General features: G+C 44.2%; 2 protein-coding genes and 1 long non-coding RNA gene across 4 annotated transcripts in view; 2 read left to right on the forward strand and 1 right to left on the reverse strand.

The window, feature by feature from the left end:
- Nucleotides 1-2,555: 2,555 nt before the first annotated feature.
- Nucleotides 2,556-5,600, forward strand: CITED2 (Cbp/p300 interacting transactivator with Glu/Asp rich carboxy-terminal domain 2). Its single transcript, XM_079299229.1, has 2 exons — nt 2,556-2,942; nt 3,584-5,600. The coding sequence occupies exon 2, from the start codon at nt 3,591-3,593 to the stop codon at nt 4,311-4,313; it is 723 nt and encodes a 240-aa protein (XP_079155355.1). The 5' UTR covers nt 2,556-2,942; nt 3,584-3,590; the 3' UTR covers nt 4,314-5,600.
- Nucleotides 5,601-13,956: 8,356 nt separating this feature from the next.
- LOC306798876 lies at nt 13,957-23,967 on the reverse strand. Of its 2 annotated transcripts, none has more exons than XR_013773494.1 (3): nt 23,814-23,967; nt 15,471-15,651; nt 13,957-14,439 (listed from the first exon to the last, which is right to left on the reverse strand). It is a non-coding gene; the product is annotated as an uncharacterized lncRNA (long non-coding RNA). The 2 variants fall into 2 exon arrangements; XR_013773495.1 differs by lacking the exon at nt 23,814-23,967 and adding an exon at nt 16,768-17,024.
- Nucleotides 22,262-25,795, forward strand: part of TXLNB (taxilin beta) — a 32,894-nt gene continuing 29,360 nt past the window's right edge. Inside the window, exon 1 of the mRNA XM_079299212.1 lies at nt 22,262-22,517. Coding sequence (XP_079155338.1) covers nt 22,277-22,517 — 241 coding nt within the window. The 5' untranslated portion in view covers nt 22,262-22,276. The remainder of the gene's footprint in view (nt 22,518-25,795) is intronic.

Raw genomic sequence — 25,795 nt, forward strand, 5'->3', positions numbered from 1 at the left:
GTGCTTGATTGTTCTCAGTGATTTGTCCTAGATAGGCCCTTCAGTCACATTCAGCTTTCAACTCTACTCTGGTTCTTCACTTGAGAAGCAAGTCTGTGAATCCTGCTGCTTTCATTCCCACCCCTGGCCATCTCTGGCTTTCTCCCGGTATGCAGTGCCCTGCTTTCTTGCTGTCTGACTGAGGAACCAACATGTATGCAAAAGACTTTGAAGAACATGAGTGAAAATATTTCTTTAAATAGCCATGGCTTAGATTAGGAGTGGCAAACAAATGAGATTTGGTGTTTCCTGAGAGCTCAGTGGTGATGGGCTCATGCTTTGTCCTGCATTCCCTTAGCTGATGGTCACAAGTCTTCCAGCCATTTCCTGGAAAGCAACCAACTGACTGTGTTCCCACTTTGCTATGGCCATACACAATGACAGACTTGCCTTGTCTGGCACCGCTCTGCTGAGCATTATCTGGATCCCACTGTAGCCCCCAATGGAGAAAGCACCATCCCATCTAATTCTTTGTACATGGGCTGTAAATTGCTGAAGATGTGTTTTGTATGAGTGGAGTGTCATGGAGGCTATGACTTCCCTACTACTGCTTCTGGCAGTCTCAGGCCAATTGTCCATAACTCAGTTTGGCAAGCTGGCAGCTTGCAGCACCTGAAAGCTGAAAATAGGAAAGGGCATTTGCAGGGTGGTGATACAATGTGTGCTTGGCTTTTAAAGCAGTGGAGAGCAAAAAGGCATACCAGTATCACCATGGATATGTGACATTAAACAAACCACTTGTCATGATACACAGCTGACTACTTGCCAAATGGAACAGGATCTTCTTATTATTCGTTGTTTTGTCCTGCTAAACCTGCACACCAACAAGAAGAAAAAACTCCAGAAAGGTACTGTCACTTTTCTGACCATCCCTGTCAGTATCGGAGATCCTTGCTCAGTGACAATTCCCACATTCATCTACTCACATGCATTTGAAGACTAAAATGTGGAATCATGGTAGGCACCCAACTTAAGTGCTGCAGGAAAGAGGGCTCCAGGACAAGGTAACTTCCTTGAAGTAACTCACACTTTTAAAGTTTCCTGTCCTCCCAGCACTTTGATTTCACCCCTTTTGTCCCTCACAGCTGGGACATTAGCCAGGTATTTTCCTGGTATCCCAAGTGTGCCCAACCACTGCCACCTGCCCATGTGGCTCTGCCAAACGATTGCACCAGCTGTGCAGAGACACCCATCCATCACACCTCAGTGCATCCAGGAGCCCACCTCTGCCTCCATCCCCAGGAGAGACAAGGCAAAGCTAACCATCCTTTAGGTTTCATAAGTCCCTGCAGCCAAGTAAGAACCTACCCAAAAGGGGGCAAAGACACTGCCACTTGGAGAGACTCTTGAAACGTCCCATTTGCCTCACTTGTTCCTTCACAGGGATGCTCTCCTGCACTGTTGTGCATCCTTGCAAAGCACATGGAAAAGCAGAAACCCTATCTCAGCCTACATGATCGCCGTCTTGACCTCATATTCACAATTCCTTGTGCCTGGGGGAGTGTCCTGCTTATCACTGTCCTTTCGGTGCCTTAGATGGCTCCAAGAAGAAAAACAAACACGGAAGCAGAAAGCAGGCAAAGGCACTGTGGAAAAGTGGGCCACCATCCAGCACTTGCCTGTGGCATGCCTCCCCAGCCCCTCAGCTCTTCCCTGCTACTTCAGCATGGCTGCCCTTCAGAAAGGAGCTGGTAGATCTGGAGCAAAAGGCAGGAGCGCCGGTCTCGGGGGTGGGGGGCCGGCCTGGATACGCGTGGCCCTTGCCGGGGTGTGCAGTGAGGCAAGGCTCTGCCGGGCAGGGGGAGCGACAGGGGACGTGCCAGCCAGGGCGACTGCCCGTGCAAAGCGTGTGCCCACCTGCAGACCGCATATTCTGTTTTTCTTTGCCGTTCCAATGAAAACAATCGTAAATAACTATAATAAACCCCACCACACTGGGCAAGGGCAAGAGTGGGTGGGCATTCGCCCTGCACAGCCCGGGTGGCAACGGGGAAAAAACAGGAGATGGAAGGACGTGGGAAGTGGGAAGCGTGCCGGTATCCCCACGTACACCTCTCGCATACGGCGCCCGTGTTTGTGGAAAAAGGTGGATATCGGATCTCGCCTCCGGGAGAGGGGCCGGCCTCAAGGAAGCCCACGCGGGTTCTGGGGCCTCACGCCGGCGGATCCGGGCACCTGCACCGCGGCGGCGCCGGAGGGACGGACCTCGCCCTGCCCGGGCAGCGCTGCCGGGAGCGCTCAGCCCCACGCGTGTCCGTGGCCGCCGCGCCGCAGCGACACGGCCGGACGGAGCGCAAGGGGCAGCGGCGATGCCCGGGCGCGGGGCTGGCCGGGGCCGTGGGCGGCGGGAGAGCGGCCGCGGGGTGCGCGGGGTGCGCGGGGTGCCGCTCCTGCCCCGCCGCGGAGCCCCGCTTTGTTCCCGGGAGAGGCGCTGAGCGCGGGGTGCGCGGTGCCTTCCCGATCCGCCGGCTCCTTCCCGCGTGTCTCCGAACACGCGTGTGCCCCGCTGCCCGCGCGCTGCGTGTTGGGTGTTTGGGGATTTTTTTTTTTCCTTTTTCTCCCCCTCCTTTTTCCCTCCCCCCGCTCCCCCCCCCCCCCCCCCCCCCCCCCGCCCCGTTTGCTCCAGGTTTTACTTCTGGTTGCCTGTAAGGGTTTTGCTCCTCCCTTCTGAAATCCTATATTAGCCGCGGCCAAAGCCGTGTAAGGAACACAGCTCATTGTTGGCAAGTGCCGATGCGCCTCGCGGAGGGGCGAGAACCAGCTCCGGGGCTGCGGCAGCGATCGCGGCGCCGGTCACGTCAGCGCCGGGGAGAGGGAGCCGGAGAAGCCCTCTCTATGCTGGGTGACTCTCGCTGACTGATTCCACCGCCACCTTTGAAGGAGAAGAAGAAAGAAGCCGGGAGGTGAGTGCGGCGGTTCTCGTGGCTGGTGCCGGGTGTCCCTTTTGTGTGCAACAGGAAAAACGTGACTGTATAAACACGCGAGGAAAGGTGTTTCTCCTCTGCTTGGCTTCGTGTCCTTATCTGTGCATTACCGTATTTTCACCAAAATAATTGGGACTTAATTCGAAAAGTTGCTGACAGCGGCTAGGTGGGACTTGCCAATTCTTTGCTTGTTCCCCGCAAGTTAGCGAGAGTGCCGTGGGAATCCGCTGCCTTCGCGGGCAAAGCCGGGGGGCTTGGGCGGCTCCGGAGCGTGCGGGGAGGCGGCGGCGGCGGTGGCCGAATGCGACGCTCCCCGCCGATAGGTATGCGCGACTTGGAGTAGGAAGGCGTGCTGCCCGCCGGATTAGCGGAGGGGACTGGGATTTTTGTTCCGCGGGCTCCCCTTTTATTTTTCCTTTTGTACTCCGTGGTGGAACCACTGTAGATTTTTGGAAGATTTTTTTTTTTTTTTAACTCCCTCCACCAGGAAGGAGAGACGACTGCAGGAGCAGCGAAGTAATTTCTGCCAGGGCCAGGGAGATGCAGCTGGTCCGGGAGAAGGCGGCTGGATGTCCGAGGAGGGTGTATTTTCCTAATGTATTCACACGTTAACTTTCCAGGTGAGCCATGGCAGACCACATGATGGCCATGAACCACGGGCGATTCCCCGACGGATCCGGCGGGCTCCACCACCACCCTGCGCATCGGATGGGCATGGGGCAGTTTCCCACCCCCCATCACCACCACCAGCAGCAGCAGCCGCCGCAGCAGCACGCCTTCAGCGCCCTGATGGGCGACCATATACATTACGGAGCTGGGAGTATGAACGCGAGCAGCGGGGTGAGGCACGCCATGGGGCCGGGCAGCGTGAGCGGAGGGCACCCTGCGGGCAGCATGCCGCCCCCCGCCCGCTTCAGCGGCTCCCAGTTCATGGCCCCCCCCGTCGCCAGCCCGGGAGGGCAGCTGAGCGCCAGCATGCAGCTCCAGAAGCTGAACAACCAGTACTTCAGCCACCACCCCTACCCCCACAGCCACTACATGCCGGACTTGCATCCCGGTAGCCACCAGCTGAACGGCGGCAGCCAGCAGCATTTCAGGGACTGCAACCCCAAGCACGGCGGCGGCGGCGGCAGCGGCTTGCCGCCCGCCGTCCCCCACGTCCCCGCGGCAATGCTGCCGCCCAATGTCATAGACACGGACTTCATCGACGAGGAGGTCCTCATGTCCTTAGTCATCGAAATGGGGCTGGATCGCATCAAGGAGCTTCCCGAGCTGTGGTTGGGACAGAACGAGTTTGACTTCATGACAGACTTCGTTTGCAAACAGCAGCCCAGCAGGGTGAGCTGCTGATTCATTTAAAACAAACAAAGGACTTTTATCGGTGCGAATGAAAACATTCCCCTAGACACGGTGTCTCACTTTTCAGGGCTTGAAAAGGTGAGAATCTGGAAAGCAGAGTCAACTATGCGCTTGTATAATTTTTTTTTTTTAAATCGCTGCCACTTTTTTTTTTTTTTTCTTTTTGTAGCTTTGTCACTCACCTCCCCTCCTGTAGTAATAATATCTAGCAAACTCTGCCTTTTTATGTTGGTTGCCCCCCTCCCGACCTCCCTCTCTTAATTTCCTTGCAGTAACGTGCCCGTAATTCCCACAGTGCCGGACTGTTAGATATTAATCTTGGCAAATTGCTTAATCTTGTGGATTTTGTAAACTATGATTTCCAATGACTTGAACTGCATTCAAATTCTGAGTGAACAGGGAAAAAAATTGCATTAGTTGGTTGCATGAACTTTGAAGGGCAGATACTACTGCACAAAAGCTGCCATCTTGCTTAATTTTTAACTATGCATTGCAGTGCAGACTATTTTTTTTTTCTGAATACGCTAAACTGGAAGCTTAACAGATGTGGGCCAAACCTTTCCAGATCAGGAAAAGTAATACTGTTACTTAAAAAGTCTGCTACCCATTCCCCCTCCCCCATATGTACAGACAATAATATGGTGTGGATGGAATGTTGACTAGTGGCAAACATTTCACAGATTTTTTTTTTTTTTTTAATTTTGTTTCTGTCTTCAGCGTTTTGACACTGTGCTAATATAGTTTATTCAGTACATGAAAAGATACTACTGTGTTGAAAGCTTTTCAGGAAATTTTGACAGTATTTTTGTACAAAACATTTTTTTGAGAAAATATTGTTAATTTATTCTATTTTAATTTGCCAATGTCAATAAAAAGTTAAGAAATGCTTTAGTTTTTCTAGAAGTCATTTACCAGTATTTTTCTTCAAAACTCTTCCCCACTGTCCCTGGTAAGTAGAACATAACATCTATCTGTACAACTGTGTTGGTGTGCAAAAAGACATTCCAAGATAGAAAGTACACTACACCCATATATATGTCATGGTGAACTCGGTAGGTGAGCGGGATTTGAACATACTTACAGCATAAAGCCTCATGCGTTACATTGTAATATGCCTGTCCGTGTGGTTTTCTGAAAAATAAAGTTGCCAAGGGAGCAACTTTTTTTGTGACTTGCCAACATACTTGCTTTAAATGTAGTTGTCCAGAGTTATGATGCATAAAGTATTTATTATATTTATCTATTAAACTTGTAATTTTATAAATCTGCTTTCATTTATATAGTAGACTTTGTTCTTTTGTATATTTGTTTTCTCACCTGGAAGAGCTATGTAAAAAGTGTGGGAAGGGAGGGTGGTGGGTGTCACCCTCTGCCTCTCTCTCAGCTCACAGGATAACACAGGAGATTGCTGCATCAATCCAGATCTGCGTGACGCTGGAACCAGTTTCATTTCATTTCCAGTGACCTAGGAAAAGGGGAATATATCATTGAAGTATTCCACAGTGGGACATCTCTGACCCCTCTCTCCCAGAAACTGCTGCTGACTGAAGCCACTGACACAAATCCATACAGGTCTACTTAAATATTTCACAGAAAAATGTCCATTATTTTAAGGCAGCTGACACTTAGTGCCAACTGTTGCTGCCTCCTGCCCTCACTCAGCCTTTGGCAAAGCTCCTGCACAACTTATTAGTTTGCTGAGGGCTGTGGGATCAGGACCCTAATAATACATGTAATCCTGTTTAGCCATGCTTCCCAAGTTTGATAGAGGAGCAGTACCACTGAGCTTTCTTTTTGCTTCCTTTTTAATCCATGTCTTCTGAATTAGGAAGAAAAACAGCATGGTGGATGTAGTTAAATTTTAAACCTGGTCACGTAAACAGGAGGATATCACCACACAATGGGAGTGTAAATAGCAGTGTTTTGAATCAAGCTGGGAAATTAAACTGATTACTATTTCTAAGATTGCCCCAGCTGGTGAGAAAAGTGATATTTGTCCTTCTTTGCCTTACAGACATGAAGCAGTTAACATGTTTTATGAATGTAAAAAAAAAAAAAAAAAAAAAAAAAAAAAAAATTTAAGTAATAGCAAAGGTAAAAAAAAAGGAAGTGTATGCTTCTGGGAAAAACTGAGATGACAAAACGCACTCTGCAGGCAGTGACAGTCCATTCCTAGAAAACTCAATACCAAGAATTTTAAAAAAGCAGCCTTCTGGTTTCAGCCAGTGATTGCTAATGTTTTGTGACGGTAAGTTTTACATCAAATGACAGTAAATGATAACTTGCCAACTCACCAATAATATAAAAGAGTGTTTAGAAGAATACAGCTGTAGTTTTAAGAGCCATTGCCCAATTTGCCACTATATAAATCCTCTTTCCATTTTAAGACTGTTTGATCTGCACACGTTTCATTGCTCTCTTCTGCGGGAGTTAGGGAGGGTGATTTTTCTGATTCTAATCAACTTCTTGTAAAACAGGCTATCAAATTATGTGCGTACCAAATTGCATAGATGTTTAAAGCCTCGATGATCTTCTAAAACCAAAGGGAATACTCTCACTTTAATGATAGGCACTTTTGCTTCATAAAGTTGGTTAAACAACAGATTCTTCACAGTTGAGACATCACTACTTAAGTCTGTCAACATTAAATCCTTCCATGCAAGCTTTTCCAAGAGTAGGCAGTTCCATGGGCACACTGGTAGAGTCTATTTGCGTACAACTCCGTGTAAAACTGAGAGCTGCTGCCTCTGAGGAACAGCAGCTACTGAAAGCACTGGCTTTGGGCAAGGCGTCACCAAGGGGTTTTATGATTTCTTAAAAGTAGACCCTGGGGAAATTTGCCAAACAATGATATTGTCTGCCTTGTCCCTTAATTTCTAATGAAGAGTCAGATCCCAGTGGATAGCCCGAGTGTGGATTTTTTTATTCATTCTATCATCCACTGAGCAATATTGGGGGCCTGACCCTCATCTTTCCAACATGAACCCCTCGGCAGTGCTCCCACTGGCTCCCATGGCTGAGGCAGTAACAGGCTTTCAAGTAGATTCTCTCTGTCCTCCACGCTCTTCGAAATAGACTGAAGTGATTTATTACTGGAACCCAGCGATTAGTGAAGGATGCACAGTGACCCAGTTCTCCAGCTCCTCACGAAGGACACTGCTGTCTCGCATCCCGCTAAGTTGCTGTCAGTACAGGAAACTTGACCTCTGTACTTTGGCTGTTTTTCAAGAACTTCCAACATGGTACATGAGATCTGCTCCTCTTTAAGCCACGGCCATAAATAGACGCGCTGCTTTATTTGGAAGGGAGATCAGCCCTAAGCCGGCCCGCCACGCAACGCGCGCTCGGTGGGAAATCAGGCACCGATTCACGCCGCCCTCGTCCTTGTTCCCCGGGAGTCAAGAATTCAGGGAGGCCGTAGAGGGGCCGGCTCACCGAGGGCCGGAGCCGGGGGATGCGGGAGCCCCGGCCCGGCCCGGCCCGGCCCGGCCCCTCAGCACCTGCGCGGGGCGGCCGCGGCGCCAGCGCGCCCCCCGGCGGCGGCCGCGCGCTGTGCCGCCGGCCCGCTGCGGGGCCCGGAGCCGCCCCCAGCCGGGAGGGCTGTGCTCGCCGCGGGCTGTGCGGGGCTGCGGGCTGTGCGGGGCTGCGGGCTGTGCTCGCCGCGGGCTGTGCGGGGCTGCGGGCCCGCAGCGAGCCGGGCCGGGCCGCAGGAGGGGCACGGCTCGCAGCCACCACGGCCGGGCGAGTGCTCGTCACTGCCCGCCCGAGGGACCCCTGCGGAGCCGTGCAGGGAGAGCCGCGCCCGCCGACCCTGCCCAGCGCCCGGCCCGAGGGGGACGCGGGCCCGCCCGGAGCTTCTCGGCGCGGATGTAGAAAATAAGCACATAAACCTGGTGGAAACATGCCTGTTGGTCTCAGGTTTTACTGAAGAAAAAAAAAAAAGTAAAAAAAAAAAGTAAAAAAAAGTTATATAAACAAGGATTATCCCCTGCTTATCTTGTCTTGCTAGGGGGATTGGAAAATTCCAACATCTGGATTTGTGGAGTTCCTTTCATTTGTTTCATTTTTTAGTCACGCTCTTTTTTTTTTTTTTTTTTCTTTTTTTTTTCTTTTTTTTTTTTTCTTACTTTTCCCCCAGGGAGATGTTTTCCACACTCAGTTGGATGCAAACCCTGTGGATCGCTGGTGGTCAGCCAAAGGCTTGTGTCTGTGGAGCCCCACAGAAGTAGTTCATAGGTGACTTCTGCATCAACATCTGGCTATAGGAGTCATCCTATTCCTACCTCGTTCGTGCCCTCTTCATCCTGCCCTCTGCCTCCTCCCGGCTGTGCAGCACGCCAGGGTTTAACGTGTGAGCTGGTACCCAAGGGGACAATGCACCCTTGCATCAGAAACCCCAGCAAAATCGTGGGTCACAAGCCTTGAGGGGAGGGAAATGAAGTCAGAAAAAGAAGTTCTTGTCCCTTACCCTACAGCTGTCCTTTTTGAAGCCTTAATTTCTTCAAAAATTCTTCAGGTTTACTGCAGACAGGATTAAGAAATGCCATTGTTACAGATCTGGGTTACACACACTGACCTTAACCTGATCTATTTCTGTATCATCACTCATAGGGATAGCAGTGTGAACAAGGACTAGGTAACATTGACAGGAGCTGTTTAAATGATAAAACAAAGTATTTTTAAAATAGTCTGGCAGATATATGTCAGATAACTGTGCATGTGCAATAAAACTCAGATGAGGAATCAGAGGAATTTGGAACCCAAGGCAGCAGTATTTTCTCAGGATTTCATGTATTCTAAGTGCATCATTTTGTCAGTAGAGAGGAGGTGTCTTACATAGTTTATGAAAATATATTTACACATTTCAATATGGTGTCACTATTGTGCTCACGCGCAAGATAAAGCTGAGTCTCAGTAACTGCAACAATAAAGAGATATATCAAATGACTGAACAGATGAGCTGCTGTTATGGTAGGTTCTCTGTTATCCTCTTTGCCTCATTTTAGAAAAAATTTGCAACACCAGGTTTTTAATAGAGTTGGTTCAGTCCCTCTCCATCTGCTGTGCCTTTCCCCCTCTTAAAAAAGTACATAGGGACAATTTGATCACAGGCTTGAAACAGATTTTGAAAGACATATTAAAGACTTATTAATTTAATATTATTATATTAAAACCAAGCAAAACATTTTCCAGCTTATCAGGCTTTGTGAAATGCTAACCACTTTTTACACCTTCTCTTTTTCACTGGACCATTTTTGTTATCTCTCTCTATTGGATTGTTCATTTGGTAACACATTGCCTATTTTATAAGCAATAAAATAAAATAAACTTTCAGAATTGTCAAGTTCCTAAAACTGTGGCTTAAGTTATTGTATTGAAGTTATGTGGCTGAACTGTGGCACAGTTATGTACTGTGTAAGTAGACAGCACTTCCTAAATTCAAAAGTTCATTATTCAGCAGATGATCTTTACAATAAGGTGCTGAGGGCAGTTTTGACCAAGATCTTCCTAAGAATTGCCCTGTGAGTTTTCTGCTTCAGACTGCTTTGCTAGCACTAGTGCGCTGTGCAGGAGAGGGGGACATTTCTGAAAGTATATAAGATGTCTTATCTGCTGCTATTCAAACACAAGTAACACAGAGTATTTCGGATTTTACCCCCTCTCTCTCTCTACCCAGATACGTATTTAAAGGCTTGATACTCAAAACCTTTTCTATTTACTTCAAGTTACATTATTTTGTCAAATAAGTGATATTATCTCTGTCTACAAACCTCATACAGTTATATGCCCTCCATCAACTTTATATGAAGTAGAGTATGTGTTTGAAGGCAGAAATTAATTCCTGAGATTTCCCAATGATGGGAAAGACACCAAGTTTCTGCATTCATCTGCTTTGTGCGGAAACTAAATAGTTATAATTTAGGTTCCTTATAGGGTTGTAAGGGTTATATACTTATATTTTGGGTTGCTTATTGGCAGGCTTCACTAAGGCTACTGTGTGATCCAACAAGGAGATGAAGGGCAAGGTTCAAATACAGGTATGGGGATGAAGACAGAGTCTTTCCAAGTAGCAGGCAGAAAAAAATAGAGACTATTGCAGAGAAAGTTTTAGGGGAAAAGGTGTGAAGGCCAGTAAACCCTTAACCACATGCTATGAACGGGTGCCTGTCAGTGGAGTGGTTGGGACACGTTGGTTTTGCTCATCATATCTGATAGGGCACAACATTGTATGCCAGAAAGTGGAGAATTTGAGAAAACATGAGGTGTTGAGGTGTTAACCTTCTTCATGGACCATTACTGAATTTTCTTAGGTGAATGTGAGCAAAGCTGCTGCTGGATGGAGCCAAGGAAGCCTGCAGTTTTGGGCACCAGCTTCTCTGCTCTTGAGGGTGGATACAGGATGCATGTCCCTGCTCCTGGACTGCAAGCAGGGAGCTGTCCCATTCCCATCAATTGTCACACTGGAAACCATTGTTGCCAAAACATGGTCTTGAAGCTTGTGCTCAGTGCTGCTTCTAAAACCACCTTGTCTCTTCTTAAATCCCTTGTAATACACTCTCTCAGCTTGGTTTTTTTTTCAAGTCCCACAGCACCACAGGCGTTATGCTTCCTCATGTCCTCACTCAGGTTTAATCAGGGCAAATGTAACCACTGGAAGTATTTGGGGCAGCAGCGTGTTTGCTTTGGGATGCACCGTCAGTGCGGTGCGTTACTGCAGCTGTGCCCTGGGATGGCAGGGGAGGGTGACAGCTGGTCTGTCACAAGTCACCTTGTGACTTTGCCCTATAAGGAGGAGAGCAGCTCTGACAGGCATCTTGGTCCGCCCCTGGCTCCGCAGAGAGGGACCTGCTGCAGGGCAGCCCGCCATCCCATCGCCTCACTTCTTGGTCTCTTCTCTGAGCTGTTGCATTTTGAGACCTTGCCTGACATTTTAATTAAGCACTTTACATGAAAGATGCCAATGCACAGATAATGACACAGATTTTTACAAGCAGCTGTTTAAATTGTTGATACTTACTTGGAAATGCTTAATTGAAATTCACAGTTTCTGTATTGAAGAGGAGCAGTAGTCATTTACCACGACAGATAAAGCTTTGCTGTCAGAGTGCCGTGGAGAGGCTGCAGTACTGGGAGCTTGTAGCTAGGTGTAGCTGAAGCTCTGCCTTTCTTATTGATTACAGTATTTAAAAGAGCAGCCTTTTAATTTGATTTATCGTATACATTTTAACTGAATGAATGTAGTCAGAATGAATAGTGATGGATGCTTATAGAGTAAAGCCTTTACCTAATGCAAGAATTTCTTCTTGGCAATTCCACAATGCCTTCACAAAAATTAGATTGATACACACAGTGACTCTATTAGACTGATTCCTTTAGCCCAAACCTCTTCGTCCAGAGGTCTTTTTGACTTGGCTTGTTTTACATGTAAATATTGCAAGCAATGAAATCCTTTATTAGAGGACTGAGTTGTTTTCTCCCAAGCTCTGTTACCGAGGTCTGTTGTTTAAAGGGCAAGGATTTCTGCTCCACAGGAATCAGTGAAGCAGAGCACTTCTAAACTCCAAAGCTGAACTCTCAGTATTTTGGCCTAAGGAAGGAAAGGAGACTACTTCCTTGCCTGTCTTTCAGGTCTCTCCAGCTCTTACTGTACATAACAGCTTTGCCCTGAATGGCATTCTCATAACTGTGATTGAAGATAAGGCAAAGTTCAGGAGGTACATTCTAGTCTCCCTCTTTTGTTTTGTGGGGCTTTTTTGTTTTGGTTTTTTTTTTTTTTTTTTTGTGAGTTTTTTTATTTGTCTGTGGTTGATTTTGGTTTTGAGTTTTTGGGTTTTTATGATTAGCTTTCAAAAGACAGTGGTCTTGAACAGTAAAGATAAACAGGACTTAACTTTATTATTCACCTGTGTTTTTTTCCAGATACACTTTATAACCAAAATACAGATCATTGATCTTTGGGTTCTGACCTAGGTAGCTGCTTGGTCAGTGAAAAATCAAGGAATGACTGATGGTTTATCCAGTACAGCCATAGCCTTGGAATCCCTTTTGGAATGCAGGCACTGCTTTATGCCGAAATGACATAGTATATTCTGATGCAGTCACTTCAGCTCCCCCAAAGTCACCCCAGCAGATTCAGTGGGCTGAAAAGTGCTCAAAACACATTATTCATTTTAGGAGGACCATATGTTGCTTGGTCAGATTATACCATAGTAGTGTAAATTAGTCTTGGGTCTTTAATGTCCTTCTTGAGAGTCTGGAGTGATTTTGCTGGAGACACTGCTGGATCAAGGTGAAGTGTTGTATGAGCACAGCATTGCAGATGCAGACATGAACCATCCTCTCTAATTCCAACACCTTGTGTAATAGTGGTAATTTCAGATTGATTGCATCAGAATTATCACTATGATGACTGAGAGTATATCTGATGTTCTCATTAATTTAATTCAAATAGAGTGTCACATATTTGAGTATAATCCTCAAGAGGTGTTTGGGTCAAGAATGGATTAAAGTACATTCTGGTCCATATTCTGCTCTGACATTAACTTTTTGGGGTTTATTACTGTGAAAATCATTCTGATAAAAAACTACTGTGACCTTCTGATTACCCTTTTTCCTCAGCCTAAAGTGAAATAACTTGAAAATGTCTTCTTTCTTAGTTTTGTGGGGTTTGTATCACCCTAGTAGCAGGTGGCCTTTAACTACTGAGATGGAAAGTAGATGGAAATGTGATTGACTAACATTTTCCTAATTTTTTTCTCTCCATCACAAAAATGAGCAGTTCCAAAGTGCTTGTCAGTGGCTTTGGTCAACCTCTTTCTTTGTGAGGAAATTGCATGTTGCTTTTTAAGGAAGCTCAAGTACATTCATGAATCACTTTCATGTATGTCACATCTTCGGGGTATAGACACTTTTGTTTTCTGGTTGTTCTGCTAAAATAGCAAAGACATAGTTGTAGATAATATTTAACATCCAAACCAATTCACACTGTCAGCAAAGCATCCATTGTTATCAAAGAGATTTTGTACTTTCCTTCAGAAAGGCAAGTTGCCAGCTTACACCTGCTTGTGCTAAGAGTTACCGCATTCATGAGTCCTCAGTGTTTGTTGCCTGAGATGAGTGATCATGCTGAAATGCAGCATGACTTTCTTCTTCCACTTTGTTGGTGAAGGTTTTGTGGAAGTTTGATGACCTGTGGGTATCCTTGATGCCTGACAGCCTATGAAGGAACTGGGACATGGAACAGAACTTTGAAATTGATACAGCTTCACAAGGACCCAGCTAGTCAAATGTTAGTTGGTGACATAAAAGGAAAGAGAATACAGAGAAAATCACACTTAAAAGAACTGTATTTTCTCTTTACTTGCTGTTGGCTGGCAGGTAGGAGGTTTCTGGGGGCCTTACTGACTGGTGGGCCCTCCAAAAGCTTTTCCTCTTCATGACTGGCAAGTAAGTGAAAAATGATATGACTAAAGACTGGTTTTTTTGTTTGTTTGTTTTATCTTGTGATTGCTAAAACAGTCCACACTCATGTATTCCTGCTCTGCCATCTGATCTCCTAGAGAGAAAAGATTATGGCACAGAAGCCAACACTGAGAAGCCTGGAGCAACAAAGCAGACAGTAGGAGCCTGCAGCACCAGGAAAGCACAGTCATGTAACAGAATGGTGGCTCTGGGTGACTTACCCACTATCTGTCTTACAAGACAGAGGAGACAGATGAGAGACTGAGAGACCAGATGATGCAGGGGAATAAACAAACTGAGGAAAGGTAATATTTACTAGTCATTAGAATAATGATATTACAGTCCTGTGATTTTATTTACATTCTCCTGTGTGGGTTGTCATAGTCACAACCTCTGAAATTTCACAGAGATCTCACAGATGCTTTCTAAATTTAATGAAAATCAGAATTACACATTTACTTGGTCATATGAACTACAGTTCCTTTGTACAGAAATAGATTAGATTGGTTAACTTTTAGGCTCTTCAGTCCTATATTTACTTAACTTGGCTCTCCTTTGTTAAAAGCAGTGTGGGTTTTAGACCATCTTTGCTCAAGCTGACTGGACAGGTCGCATGGGTCAATCCATGTAAACTCTTTGCAGAAAGTGAAAGCATCTAAAGCACACAGACACAGAACATTTTTGTGAGGTGGAGTTCCCTTTCACTCTAAGTATGCAACTCTGGTCCTCCTGTATTAAGCTAGCATGCCACAATTAAAGTACAAAAGAATCTAAGCACGTCTTGTTCCTATCTGCATGACCTTGGGCAAGTCCTTACTTATTGTGCATTAACATGTAACACTTTATGTCTCAGTTTACCCTTTCAAATAATGAGTACAATGTGCTTTTTGCAGTTCACTGCTGCTTGATGTTGAAGTTACTTAATAGGTTATATTACAGTCTTGCATGCAAGCAACTACACAACTGGAAAACACTGGAAGCCACAGAAGCAAACAGTAACTAGTGATGTATCTTGCCATGCTATAGAAACACAGACAATATTATAGTTTGCCTGATGATGGGTTTTCAAGTGAACTAGAATTGTTCTCTCTGATTCAAAGTGGGGGGCTAAATAACTAATTTTCTTCCCTTAGTTCAGCAATTCCCCATACTCGAAATAGTTTGAGAGTCTCAAATTACATAACTGCTCTGAGGCTATTGAAAAACATTGAGATCTGACCCATCCTCTCCTTTAGAATGCTATTAGAGGAAAAAAAACTTTAAATTCATAGTAATAGAGTTTTGGAGACACATCTGAGCACACCTAAGGCTAAATATTATGCCTGCAACTGTCTGTATACTCTTATTCAAGTCTGGAATCTAAATTAGAGACCAAATTGCCTTTCTCAATACACATGACTTGCCTAGGCTTTTTATGTACACAGAATGAAGATTTACTATATTCAAAAAGTTGGGGACATTAGTGCCACCTCTTGTATTTGTCTTTCAGCTTAGTAAAATATGAAGCTCACTCTCACCTGATCTTTTCTTTATTCATCTTTTCATCTCTTGGTTTCTCTTTTCTTCTTTATTAATTTGGTCCCACAAATGCTATGTTTAATAAGGTGCTTCTGCATAGCTAGAAAACCCTTATAAAAAATCCAGTTGACACTGTTTCACAGTTCTGATCTGCCAGTGCCAACATACCTATTGCATCCTTTTGTGTTTTCCATGTAGTGATGATTCTCTTTCCATGCATGCCTTAAAATAGGTCACTGGTGTTTACATCAGCAGCAGTTTTAGACATCACAGAGTAGTGCTGCCAGTTCTGATGATCACAGTATCATCCCTTATGAACTTAGAGTTCATTGTCCACCCTGTCATTATCCTATAAAATAAGATCCTCATTAGGACTTATTTCAACATCACTGTCTCTTATTTTCCCACTTCTTTCTACAGATCATTATCTTTCACCACAAATGTTCCCCTGATTCCCAAATGTAATTTATCTCAATCTGTGCCATTTTCATTGTGTCAGCCCCTAATCTTTCCTCCAGTATTCCTAGACAGGTTAGTCATAACCTCAGTGTTGTTCAGCCCTCTGCCCTCCTCAGCTTCCTTATGATTATCAGCAGAATTTGGACCTTTCCAGAGAAAGATGCTTGGCTCCAATTATGAGGTGCTTCTCTGCCTATGTACAGCCCATACAGCTGAGAGATTCAAGCCTTCAATTTCTAATTTGCTTTATTCTCTCTGCTGCTCACAAGCAGGGGCTGCTTGGGAAATCAATGACAACTCCACATACGAAGCAGCTGCAGGACTGAGCCTTTAATGAGTCTTTTCCATTTCTAATTTTATAAGCCAGTTCTAGCAGCAATCTAAAATAAATTATACATACTGATAATGAAACTGATGCAAGTGAACATTACTAGCAAATGGAAGAATTTAGAAAAGGGAGGAAAAGACAAAGACAAGTACCTTTTACAAAGTAATTTGGTCTACATTATCATGTCAGAATAGATAATTTCTTCTCTATAACATACCCTTGACCAACATACCACTGGCATTTAAAAGACTTCCTGATTACATTTGATATGTGATTTACAGCATGATCACATCTGAATTGATGTGATCAATGAGATTTCCCCTGACAGGTGCAAAAAATATCTGGGGTTGATGGTTGACTTGGCCCAAATCTGTTCCCACATGTGTTGATAGAAGATCATTTCAAGATAGAGGAGTATAATTTCTAAATGAAATTACATTACAAAAATAGATTGTTTCAGGATTCAGTACCTTTTTGAAGTCTCATACTAGATTTGTGTTTACTTCTAATGGTGTAAATCAGCAGTAACTTCACTTCAGTACCAGAATAACTAGAAACAGCTAATACTGCTCTTTCCCTTCCCAATATATTACCTTTATATATTGGAGAAGAGTTATTTTCAAACTGCTGATATGCATTCAGGTGTGACTGTATGCCTCACCTGAGGGTTTTCTTTACCTTTTGTGTGATTTTTCATGTGGAGCTCTTCTTGACTCTGCCAAATTCTCCAAGTGGCACATAGCATAATGTATTTATGTAGAGTCTGTCTCTTGGGCAAGCTGAAGTGGTGGAAATTGCCCGGAGAAAATTGAAACCCTGATAATTGATTTTGCTAGCTCTTAAAGTTTCAAAAGACTTGAATCTTTCCAAGAATAAATCAAAAACTGTTCAGTAGCAGACCATGGGGATTCCCTCCAGAGTCTTGGAGTGGTTTCCTTCCTACAATGCAGAAATTATATTCTTAGTGATGTAGATTATGAATTAAATTATTTGCCTAAAATAGTTAAGTCTATTGCCTATTGGGGTTTTCTGTGTCAGCTAATTTGGCTGCATTATTAAGTGCCATTGGTAGTCAGGATCTTTGAGCTCTGAAAAAAAAAAAACCAAAATCGTGGCAAACATTAGGTATATGACAAACCCTTCAGGCGATAAAATCTTATTAGAAGGCAAATCACAACCTTCCAACCCTTTGAGATTGATGTGGAGCTAGGAAATCTGTAGAAAATTGATACAGTGTGGAATGCAAATATATTGCTCCCCTTCCCCTCCTCTTTTTTCACATTAACACAGCAGAGAACAGGAGAGAAATTATTCCCAAGAGACCACCATGGAAAATTTCCTGTTGGTCCTGGTGTTTACAGTGTTTCTATCAAAGTAAATTAACCCAGTGGAGATTGGTCTTGACAAACTTTTCATTGGAAAATCATAGGTCTCTCCCAGCACTGGTTTAGTTGTAGGTGCCAATGGCAGAAAAACACTGCCAGATTCAGCAGCATTCTGACTTCTAAACCACTCTTCACATGTCACTGTGCTTCTGTGTCTCGAGACCTGTTATGAGGGCTCTTTCCAAATTCGAATTATATGTTCTATGTTTATAGATATTTCTAAATTCTTCATCAAAACTATACTTCCATTATATATTTTACATGCTTGTTACTGTATATTATAATGTTGTGAATATATTATATTATATTATATTATATTATATTATATTATATTATATTATATTATATTATATTATATTATATTATATTATATTATATTATATTATATTGTAATTACATAAGTATATTATGGTCATATTTAAACAGAACAGATCAATGTTGTTTCACAGAATCACAGAATCATAGAAATGGTTCAGGTCAGAAGGGACCATCTTTTTCCAACCTCCCTGCCACAGGCAGGGACACCTTCCACTAGACTAGGTTTCTGAAAACCCCATCCAGACTGGCCTTGAACACTTCCAGGAATAGGACATTTACAATTTCTCTGGGCATCCTGTTCCAGTGCCTCACCAACCTCGCAGTAAACATAATTTCTTCCTCGTATCTAAATCTACCATCTCTCAGTGTGAAGCAATTGTCCTTTGTCCTGTCACTATCTGTCCATGTAAAAAGCCACTCTTTCTCATTTTTATAAGCTCCCTTTAAGTACTGGGAGGTTGCTATAAGGTTTCCCCAGATCTTCCCTCCTCCAAGCTGAATAACCACAACTCTTTTAGTATCTTTTCACTGGAGAGATCCTCCCACATTTTTGTGGCTCTGCTCTGGACTTGCTCCAACAGGTCCACACCATTTTTGTGTTGAGATGAGCAGGTGGGGTCGCACAAGGGCAGAATGGAGGAGGAGAATCACCTTTCTTGACTTCCTGGCCATGCTGCATTAGATGCAGCCCAGAATGTGTTTTGCCTTCCAATGATGTTTATAATAAAATTGACTGAAATAGTGGTATTAGCAAGTGGTTCTGTCCCTGCACACTCTAATTCTAAAAACCTGTATCTGTCAAAAAATAAACCAGAAACTGTTCAGGAGGAAAGCCACGAAAAACTCATTCAGATTCTTAGAGAAGTTCGGCACAAGAATAAAAAAATGATACTCTCACTGATACAGATCTGGCATTAAAGTAGCAGACCATGGCAGTCCACTGAAGTCTGCATCCCTGTGTGTGACAGGACTGGGAATGCTAGTCTCAAAATTTTATGCTGCTGGTGGCAAGCAGGGTCTCATGGAGCAGAGCAGCTGCACATTGCAGAGGGGTGTAGGTAGCTCTTTCCTTGCCAGTGCAGAAGGCAGGAAAATCTCTGCAGCCTCTGCCTTCTGTGAAAAGACTGGCCTGCAAGGACAAACCAGTCTGTATGACTGCCAGCGGATATTAGGGCTTTTGCAGAAACTCAGTGTTTGTTTAGGTGGAAGAAGAGCTAAGGCATGCCATTGCTTGTCCTGAAAAAAAAAACCCTCAAAACTTTTTCAATTGGTTTTAACCAACATAGTATTGCCTTCAGAGTTGGCATTTTTAAAGCCTTTGAGCCTTTGAGAGACTCTAAGCATGAACCATTGGTCTTTCACCTAAACTATCCCTTGGGACACAGAAAACATACAAAATTCCCAAAAGGAACATTAGCTCTGGAGGGAGTGAGGAGAGCAGGGAGCATCAGCAGGGGAGAGCTGAATGTTGCAGCTGTGGGAAATGGCCTAGGCAAAGAAAGGGAAAGGTATGTCAGTAGAAGATAGGAAGGAAACCCAAAAGCTTCAATAGCATTGACTTAATGATGAACTTGTCATTCCATTTGGTAAGGTTGAACACATTTAATATTATGTAGAGCAAATGACAAATAAAGGTAGAAATATTTTTCCTCCCCTTGGAAGTCTATCCTTCAACAGATTTGCACTGATTATGTTTAATCCAGAAAAAGACAGTTTGTTTGTGATATTTCCTATGACATCCATGGAAATGCCACTGTGCAAAGAGAGTGTAGGGTTATTGATAAGCAATCCAGCTCATAGCTGAACACACCTGTAAAATAAACACAGTTTTGTTCCTGAAAATTCTCAAGGAGTCCTCTAGCTTTAATGTGGGGAAGGTACATTTATCCTCTTTCTCGTGTATTGGGGATGATTGCTTTCTCTTCCCCAAAAAAGGAATGTGAAATCCTTAAACCATTGCAAAAGCTGAAACTTCAGAAACTGTGCAGACTTCACAGAAAGCATTTTCAGTCCACTCTTTCCTGAGCTGGCCAGACGTAGCCATGCCAGCATGCAGAGTCCAAGTGCCAGTCAGTTGGCTGTCCTCAGCATGTAAATTGCCTGCATGGCAGTTTCAACACACTCCTTTAAATTTCTCTGCATTTCCCTTTCTATTCCTAAAATGGTTATTTCAATTCATAGCCCAAAATCCAGCAGAGCCCTTTTAATCTTCTGAAGCTACACCCATATACTCCCCACAAAATTAGTAATACTGATTTTATCTGTGCCTTTCTATTTCCTGACTTTACCACAGACCGGTTTATTTACTGGTATATTTAGGAACAACTCAGAATGTGTAGCTTTGTACTACTTGTAGGTGATTTTTATAATGATAACCCCAACTATTCCTGTTATCAGTGCACTCTTATGTCTCAGGGACATGACCAAGTTCCCAGTGCCCAGTGAATCCCATCATGTCATTCCAGCTGTGATAAGGGTTCCCATGGCTGCTGTCAGGCAGTTGCAAAAGCCAGCTGACACGTAATAGCTTTAGCCCCAGTGAAAGAGAGCAAAGCTGAACCTGTCTTGCCTTGTGTTTGCCAAGGAGTGAGAATATGCCAGAGTAAGTTTCTGCAGCTCAGCTGTTACTTAGCTCCTTGGTAGCTCAGTTGTGCATTTTGAACTCAGAGCTGATTTAATTTCAAAAGAAAAATTAACAGGGACTGGAACAGGACAATTCTTCAGTCAAATCAGGAGGAGCACAAAGAGCCCATATAAACTCTCTTATCTTCATTGGTATTCTGATCTCTCACACTGTCCTGTCACAAACACCCCCAGAGTTTTATCTTATCTCAAAACACATCCAGCCAGTTTCCAGCCCTCTCCTGAAGATTTTCTACAGAAGCTCCCGACTTTGCAAGCTCACTCCTTTTCATTATCCCTAAAACACTGACTTCCTTAGGAATGCTACCAAGCCACCACAAGTGTCTGAAGAAAATTGAAAGAACTGAAGCCACAATGCCCTTGCATTCCCAGATTATAGGAGCTGCCTTTTTCAAGTAGAGAAATAAGACTAATGAGAAACCACCTCAATTGTGAACTTTTTGCCCCACCATCTCCACAAATATAGGGAGACTTTTAGTCATCTCCAGTAAAGGTCTGAAATGCTGCTGACATATGGACTATTTCTGAGCTGGTGTTTCTTGATACTGAGCTGGCCAGTACTGCTTTGTCTGACATCCCTCATAAATCAGGCACAAAGCATTTCTGATTCTTTTGTTGCCATGGGTCAGTTTGAAGGCTTACTCCAAACCATTATAGTTTACATGTATTTTGCCACCTTTTGTTCTGAGCCTCTTTGTTTTTCACTGGAGACTAAGTCCCATTTCTCTTCTCATAGCCCTGGCTACCACTTCCAGCACCAGCCTATCATTTCTCTATTGTTTGCATATCTGTGCATTGAACTGACCTACATCTTCTAGGGAGTGGGTAGTAGATGGTGCTTAGGTGATATGGCATCCCAAGATGGTGCTTGAGTGGCTTGTGGGTCACAGAAGTGGGAAATGCTGGTTGCTGCATAAGCAGCTGAGCTGAGCTCCCTGGGGAGTGCTCTGCTTGTTTGTATCAACAACTTTGGGCCAACGTGAGCCAGCATGGTCTCATGCAGAAAGTAGGTCAGGCAGGTTATCTTGGCTGCAATGCTTGTTTGGGAGCTGCTGGGATCAGGGAGGCAGCTACACCACTCACCTCTTTTAGCACTGCTGCCTTAATGGAAAAGTTGGTCAATTCAACAAAAAAGCACTATGGTGGCTGGCAATGGAGCCCTTGTTCAGTGAGGAGAGATTGGATGTTCAGCTTTGAGAGGCTGGAAAAGGGACAGCTTTGGAGGAGATTATCAAGAAGATGAAGACAGGGTCTTTATAGGAGTGTAAGGCGGGAAGACAAGAGTCAATAGGCACAAGCTGGAGCAAGGGAAGTTAAGGCTGTGTAGAAAAAGAAACTTTTTCAGTGCCATGACAGTCAAGTCATATAATGGGCTTCCCAGGGAGGTCATGCAGTCTCCATCCACAGTGGTTTTTAAAGACTAACTTAAAGCCTAGACAGACCTGGTCAGTTGAGCTTCCTTCAAGCAAGAGCTTGAACTAAAGACGTCCGTGGTCTCTTCCAGCCAGTGAGTCTATGATTAAGAATCAGTCTGCTTTTAACAAATCCTGCCCAAATCGCAGGCTGCCAAGGGAAGTCACAGCTGGGAGTTCACATTATGGAAATCCATCCCAGTCTTTGTGGTAGACACAGAAAAATTCAACCAAGTTCGACCAGTCCATAATCAATACAGACAAATTTCACACAGCACAACGCCTCAAGTCATTAAGGGATTAAGACTTAAATTTGACGGGTAGCAGCTGTGTAAGTATCCTTCCTTTATTTTGTCTTTCTGAGGGCCCAGGTCTCTAATCTCTCCTGGTATCTCTGTCAGAGCAGGGAATAGCCAACATAGCTGGCTCATGCTGCCAGCCAGCAGGCAGCGTCCCCTGCGCCTATCAGAGACGGTCCCTGCACAGTGCACACTCGGTCCCTGCACTGTTTGCTCCTCCTGTGTCATTCTGTCCTTCCCTCCTCACTTGGTTCTCCCGTCCCTCTTCCCTCAGTGGCAGGATTACAGAATCAGGGTCCTGTTGCTGGAGTGCCCTTTTCTGAGCTTTCTGCCCGACTTTTTTCCTCTGCTCAGCTCTTCTCTTTGCTCAGGTAAGTCTGATGAACAGATTCCTTGCTGCCACTGCTTGGTGGCATGGCACAAGGGCTTTGATGTAAGTACTTCCCTTTGGGACCATCAGCCTGTGTTTTCTAGGAACAGCCCTGGGAAAGTCTGGGCGCCATGTGACATCTGAGGAAAACAGGGATGTATCCAAGGCTGTTGGTGAAAGTAAGAAATTCTTCTCTTAAGAGTGATCGGAGAAATTTAAGATTAGTTTGGTAGCACTTGTGTTGAATTGAGACTGGGGGCCATGCGTGGTCTGCTACAACAGTCAGTGGTCAAGATTCAGGTCCCACATGAGAGGTGAGCCATGAGGTTTCAGAAAGCCTCCAAGTCTGGTTCTGAGCCTATATGGAAAACTGCCACAAAACCTCTAAACTTTTGTTCAGTTTTGTACCAGAAAATTGCACATAAATCATAAAGGTATTAAAATGCGGTGGGTAGTTGATACAGCTGGTTTTATCTCTGCTTTCTAAAGTAACACCTGGGGCAGTGCCTACCTAAACTGCAAGAAAGTACTTGCATTTTTCTGGAGGGTGATCGGAGCTACAGGAGCAGGGGCAATTCCAGAGTTTAATGTTTGCTGCTTTGAGGTGTCACTGCAGACCAATCTAGTGTTATATAAAGATAAAAAATCAGGTTTGATCAGCATGTGTTGTCTGGGGTAAATATATGTAAAGCTTTGTTTTAGACAAATGTGTGTGAATATGAACTTTGAGCATAAAGTGCTAAATACCCTCACCCATTTTAAGCTATTTTAAGAAGAGCTTAAAATAGCTCCTGGCTGCAGAACAGGTGGCATGTGTCCTTCTGCTGAATACATGGGGATGCAAAAGCTAAATATAGACCAGTCTGTAAACCCTCTAGAAGTTCAAGCTGCAAGAAGGAAATCAGGAAGCAAACCCCATGAGAAGGAAGGGGAAGTACACTGTTTATAAAAGATAAACAAACAGTCTTCAAGGCAGCCTGCAAGACAAACTAGAAAGAAGACATTTAATTTGTGTTTTGGTCGTGCCAGGAGGGTGCCTGGGCAGCAGTGTCAGCTGCCAGCAGTGTGAGAGGGAGGCTGGCACACCCCAGCACAGAAACAGTTTTCCCAGCAGCAGTGGGATGGCTATTGCAGCTCTGCTAGATCAGTCCATGGCCTTGCCTACTGAGCTTTTACTTTGGAAATACTGGCTGTTTTCAAAGCACAGTGAAGGTAAATTGTGCTGTAAATGTGAAATGTTAAGGGTTATAGTTGGAGACAAACTCAGCATGTAAGCAGATTGATCTGAAGTGCACACCTTTTACTGTTGCCTCTGGGTGCAGTTGTGGATATGCTGTGTGCTCAGCTCTGCTGAAAGCTCCATTACTGTCCCGAGTTATCCCAAGTTCTTAACAGAGGAACAGAGGAGAATGGAGAAGAGTTTTTCTCACAGGGGGGAGGTAGCAGCCCCCTCTGGCACTTGGGGGTGTTTCCAAATGAAGGAGAGGAGTATCACAGTGACTATTTGTAGGCAGCAGCAACCACAAGTGTCAAGTTTCCATCCAAAACGCCAGGGCCAAGAAAGGTGCTGATCTCACAGCTGTGGAACAAGTCCAGGATTTGGGAATGCAGGAGGAAAAGAGTAAACAAGATGCAATGCTCAGACTCAGTCAGACTGGTCAGTCCTCCCCCTTGCCATAAAACAGAGTAAGGCTGTGTTATAAATTCAGGTGCCTGGAGGCAACAGTAATGGTACTAGGAATTGCAAAACTGAAAAGGTGGCTAATCTAAAATTGGGCAAGTCTGAAAAACAAGGAATTCTTCTCCTGGACTCAGTCACCTAATTTTTAGGTATTAGTGTGTATAAGACAGACTGTAATGTAAACACTTTGGGTCTTGCTGAAATTGGCACCCTTATGGCCTGATAAGGGAGAATTCCTTGTGTACATCAAGGTTAAGCAGGCTAGAGTACAAGGGAGGACTGGGGCCAACTGCAGTAAAAACTCCCAGCATCAAAGGATGTAAGCAGGCAACTCTCAGATGCTGTGACTCCCTTCAACACAAACTGCAGTGCTGTGGAAGCTGTTGTGCAAAACAAGGTACAGAAGTCTTCACAAGCATTATGTTTGTGCTGGAAAGCAGTTATCAGACCTCTGGTTTAGCCTGGTGAAGAACAAAATAAAGCATTAGGATATTTATATGTGTGTGTAAATACAGACCCCAGTATGACCCAGCTGGTGGGCACCTTTGGGTTAGAAGTTCATTGCTGTATATTTCTGGGGTTTCTGCCTGCTCACCATTCTGCCATGATTCAGACTGATTATAACTATTCCCTTTCTAGCCAGGAATGTGTGTTAGGGAAGATTTCCTGCAAGGCCAGCTTGTAGACATCTTCTGCCCTGGATTCTAATCATTTAGTTTCTCTTTCATTCACCCATGTCGTTCCCTTGTTACCGAGACACATCATACACAGATCAATTGCCACTGTGGATTTAAAGCCTACAGTATTTGGAGACATGCTTTGTGATTCACATATGAGGAAAACTTTAGCCAGGCAATGCTACCACGAGTGATGAATTTGGGAGGCAGCCAAGGGAGAGAGTCAGGGTACAGAGAGAACATTAACTTGAGCCTTCTTACAAAGAGGGGGAGATAGTCAGAAAATAAATTAATATTTGGAAATGGAACATTTTGCAGTCCTTCTCTCCCTCTGTGATGGACATACTACAAAAATAGCTATTTAAATTGGAATATACTTTCTGAGAGTTTTATTCTGCCTAAACAAGAGCTGGTAGTCCTGCGTTTTCTAACTGATTGATTGCCAACTGCCAATTAGTTCAAATTAATGATTGCAACAGTAAACACTAGCCTGAACATGTCAGAGATAAACACATATTTTGTGGAATGTCTAGCTTAGCCTTTACAATACTCTTATTGACCTTGAATTAGTTGGCAGTCAATTAACTCTAGTTAGAAAATATCAGAAACCAGAGTCTAACATTTGTGCTATCTGGAATTATTTACTTAAATTGCACATATAGGGTCAAATTTTTCAATGTAAATTAAACTCAACATGACATCAAATCAGATCAATATAATTTTACAATCACTTTGCAGTGATATAATGACTGTGCCTCCAGCAGTAAGGAAAGAATGGGATGTGATTGTGTGGCAGGTCTGTGAGACCAGGTCCAGATGCATTCCTGAACCATTTCTTCAGGCAAGTTGTATCTATGGGTGGACTGCAGGGGCATGGATTTATAGCTAACAGTTTTCAAGTGCTTCCTGAGCCCACTCAAA

This window comes from Erithacus rubecula, assembly GCF_903797595.1.
Source record: "Erithacus rubecula genome assembly, chromosome: 2".
Taxonomy (NCBI): Eukaryota; Metazoa; Chordata; class Aves; order Passeriformes; family Muscicapidae; genus Erithacus; species Erithacus rubecula.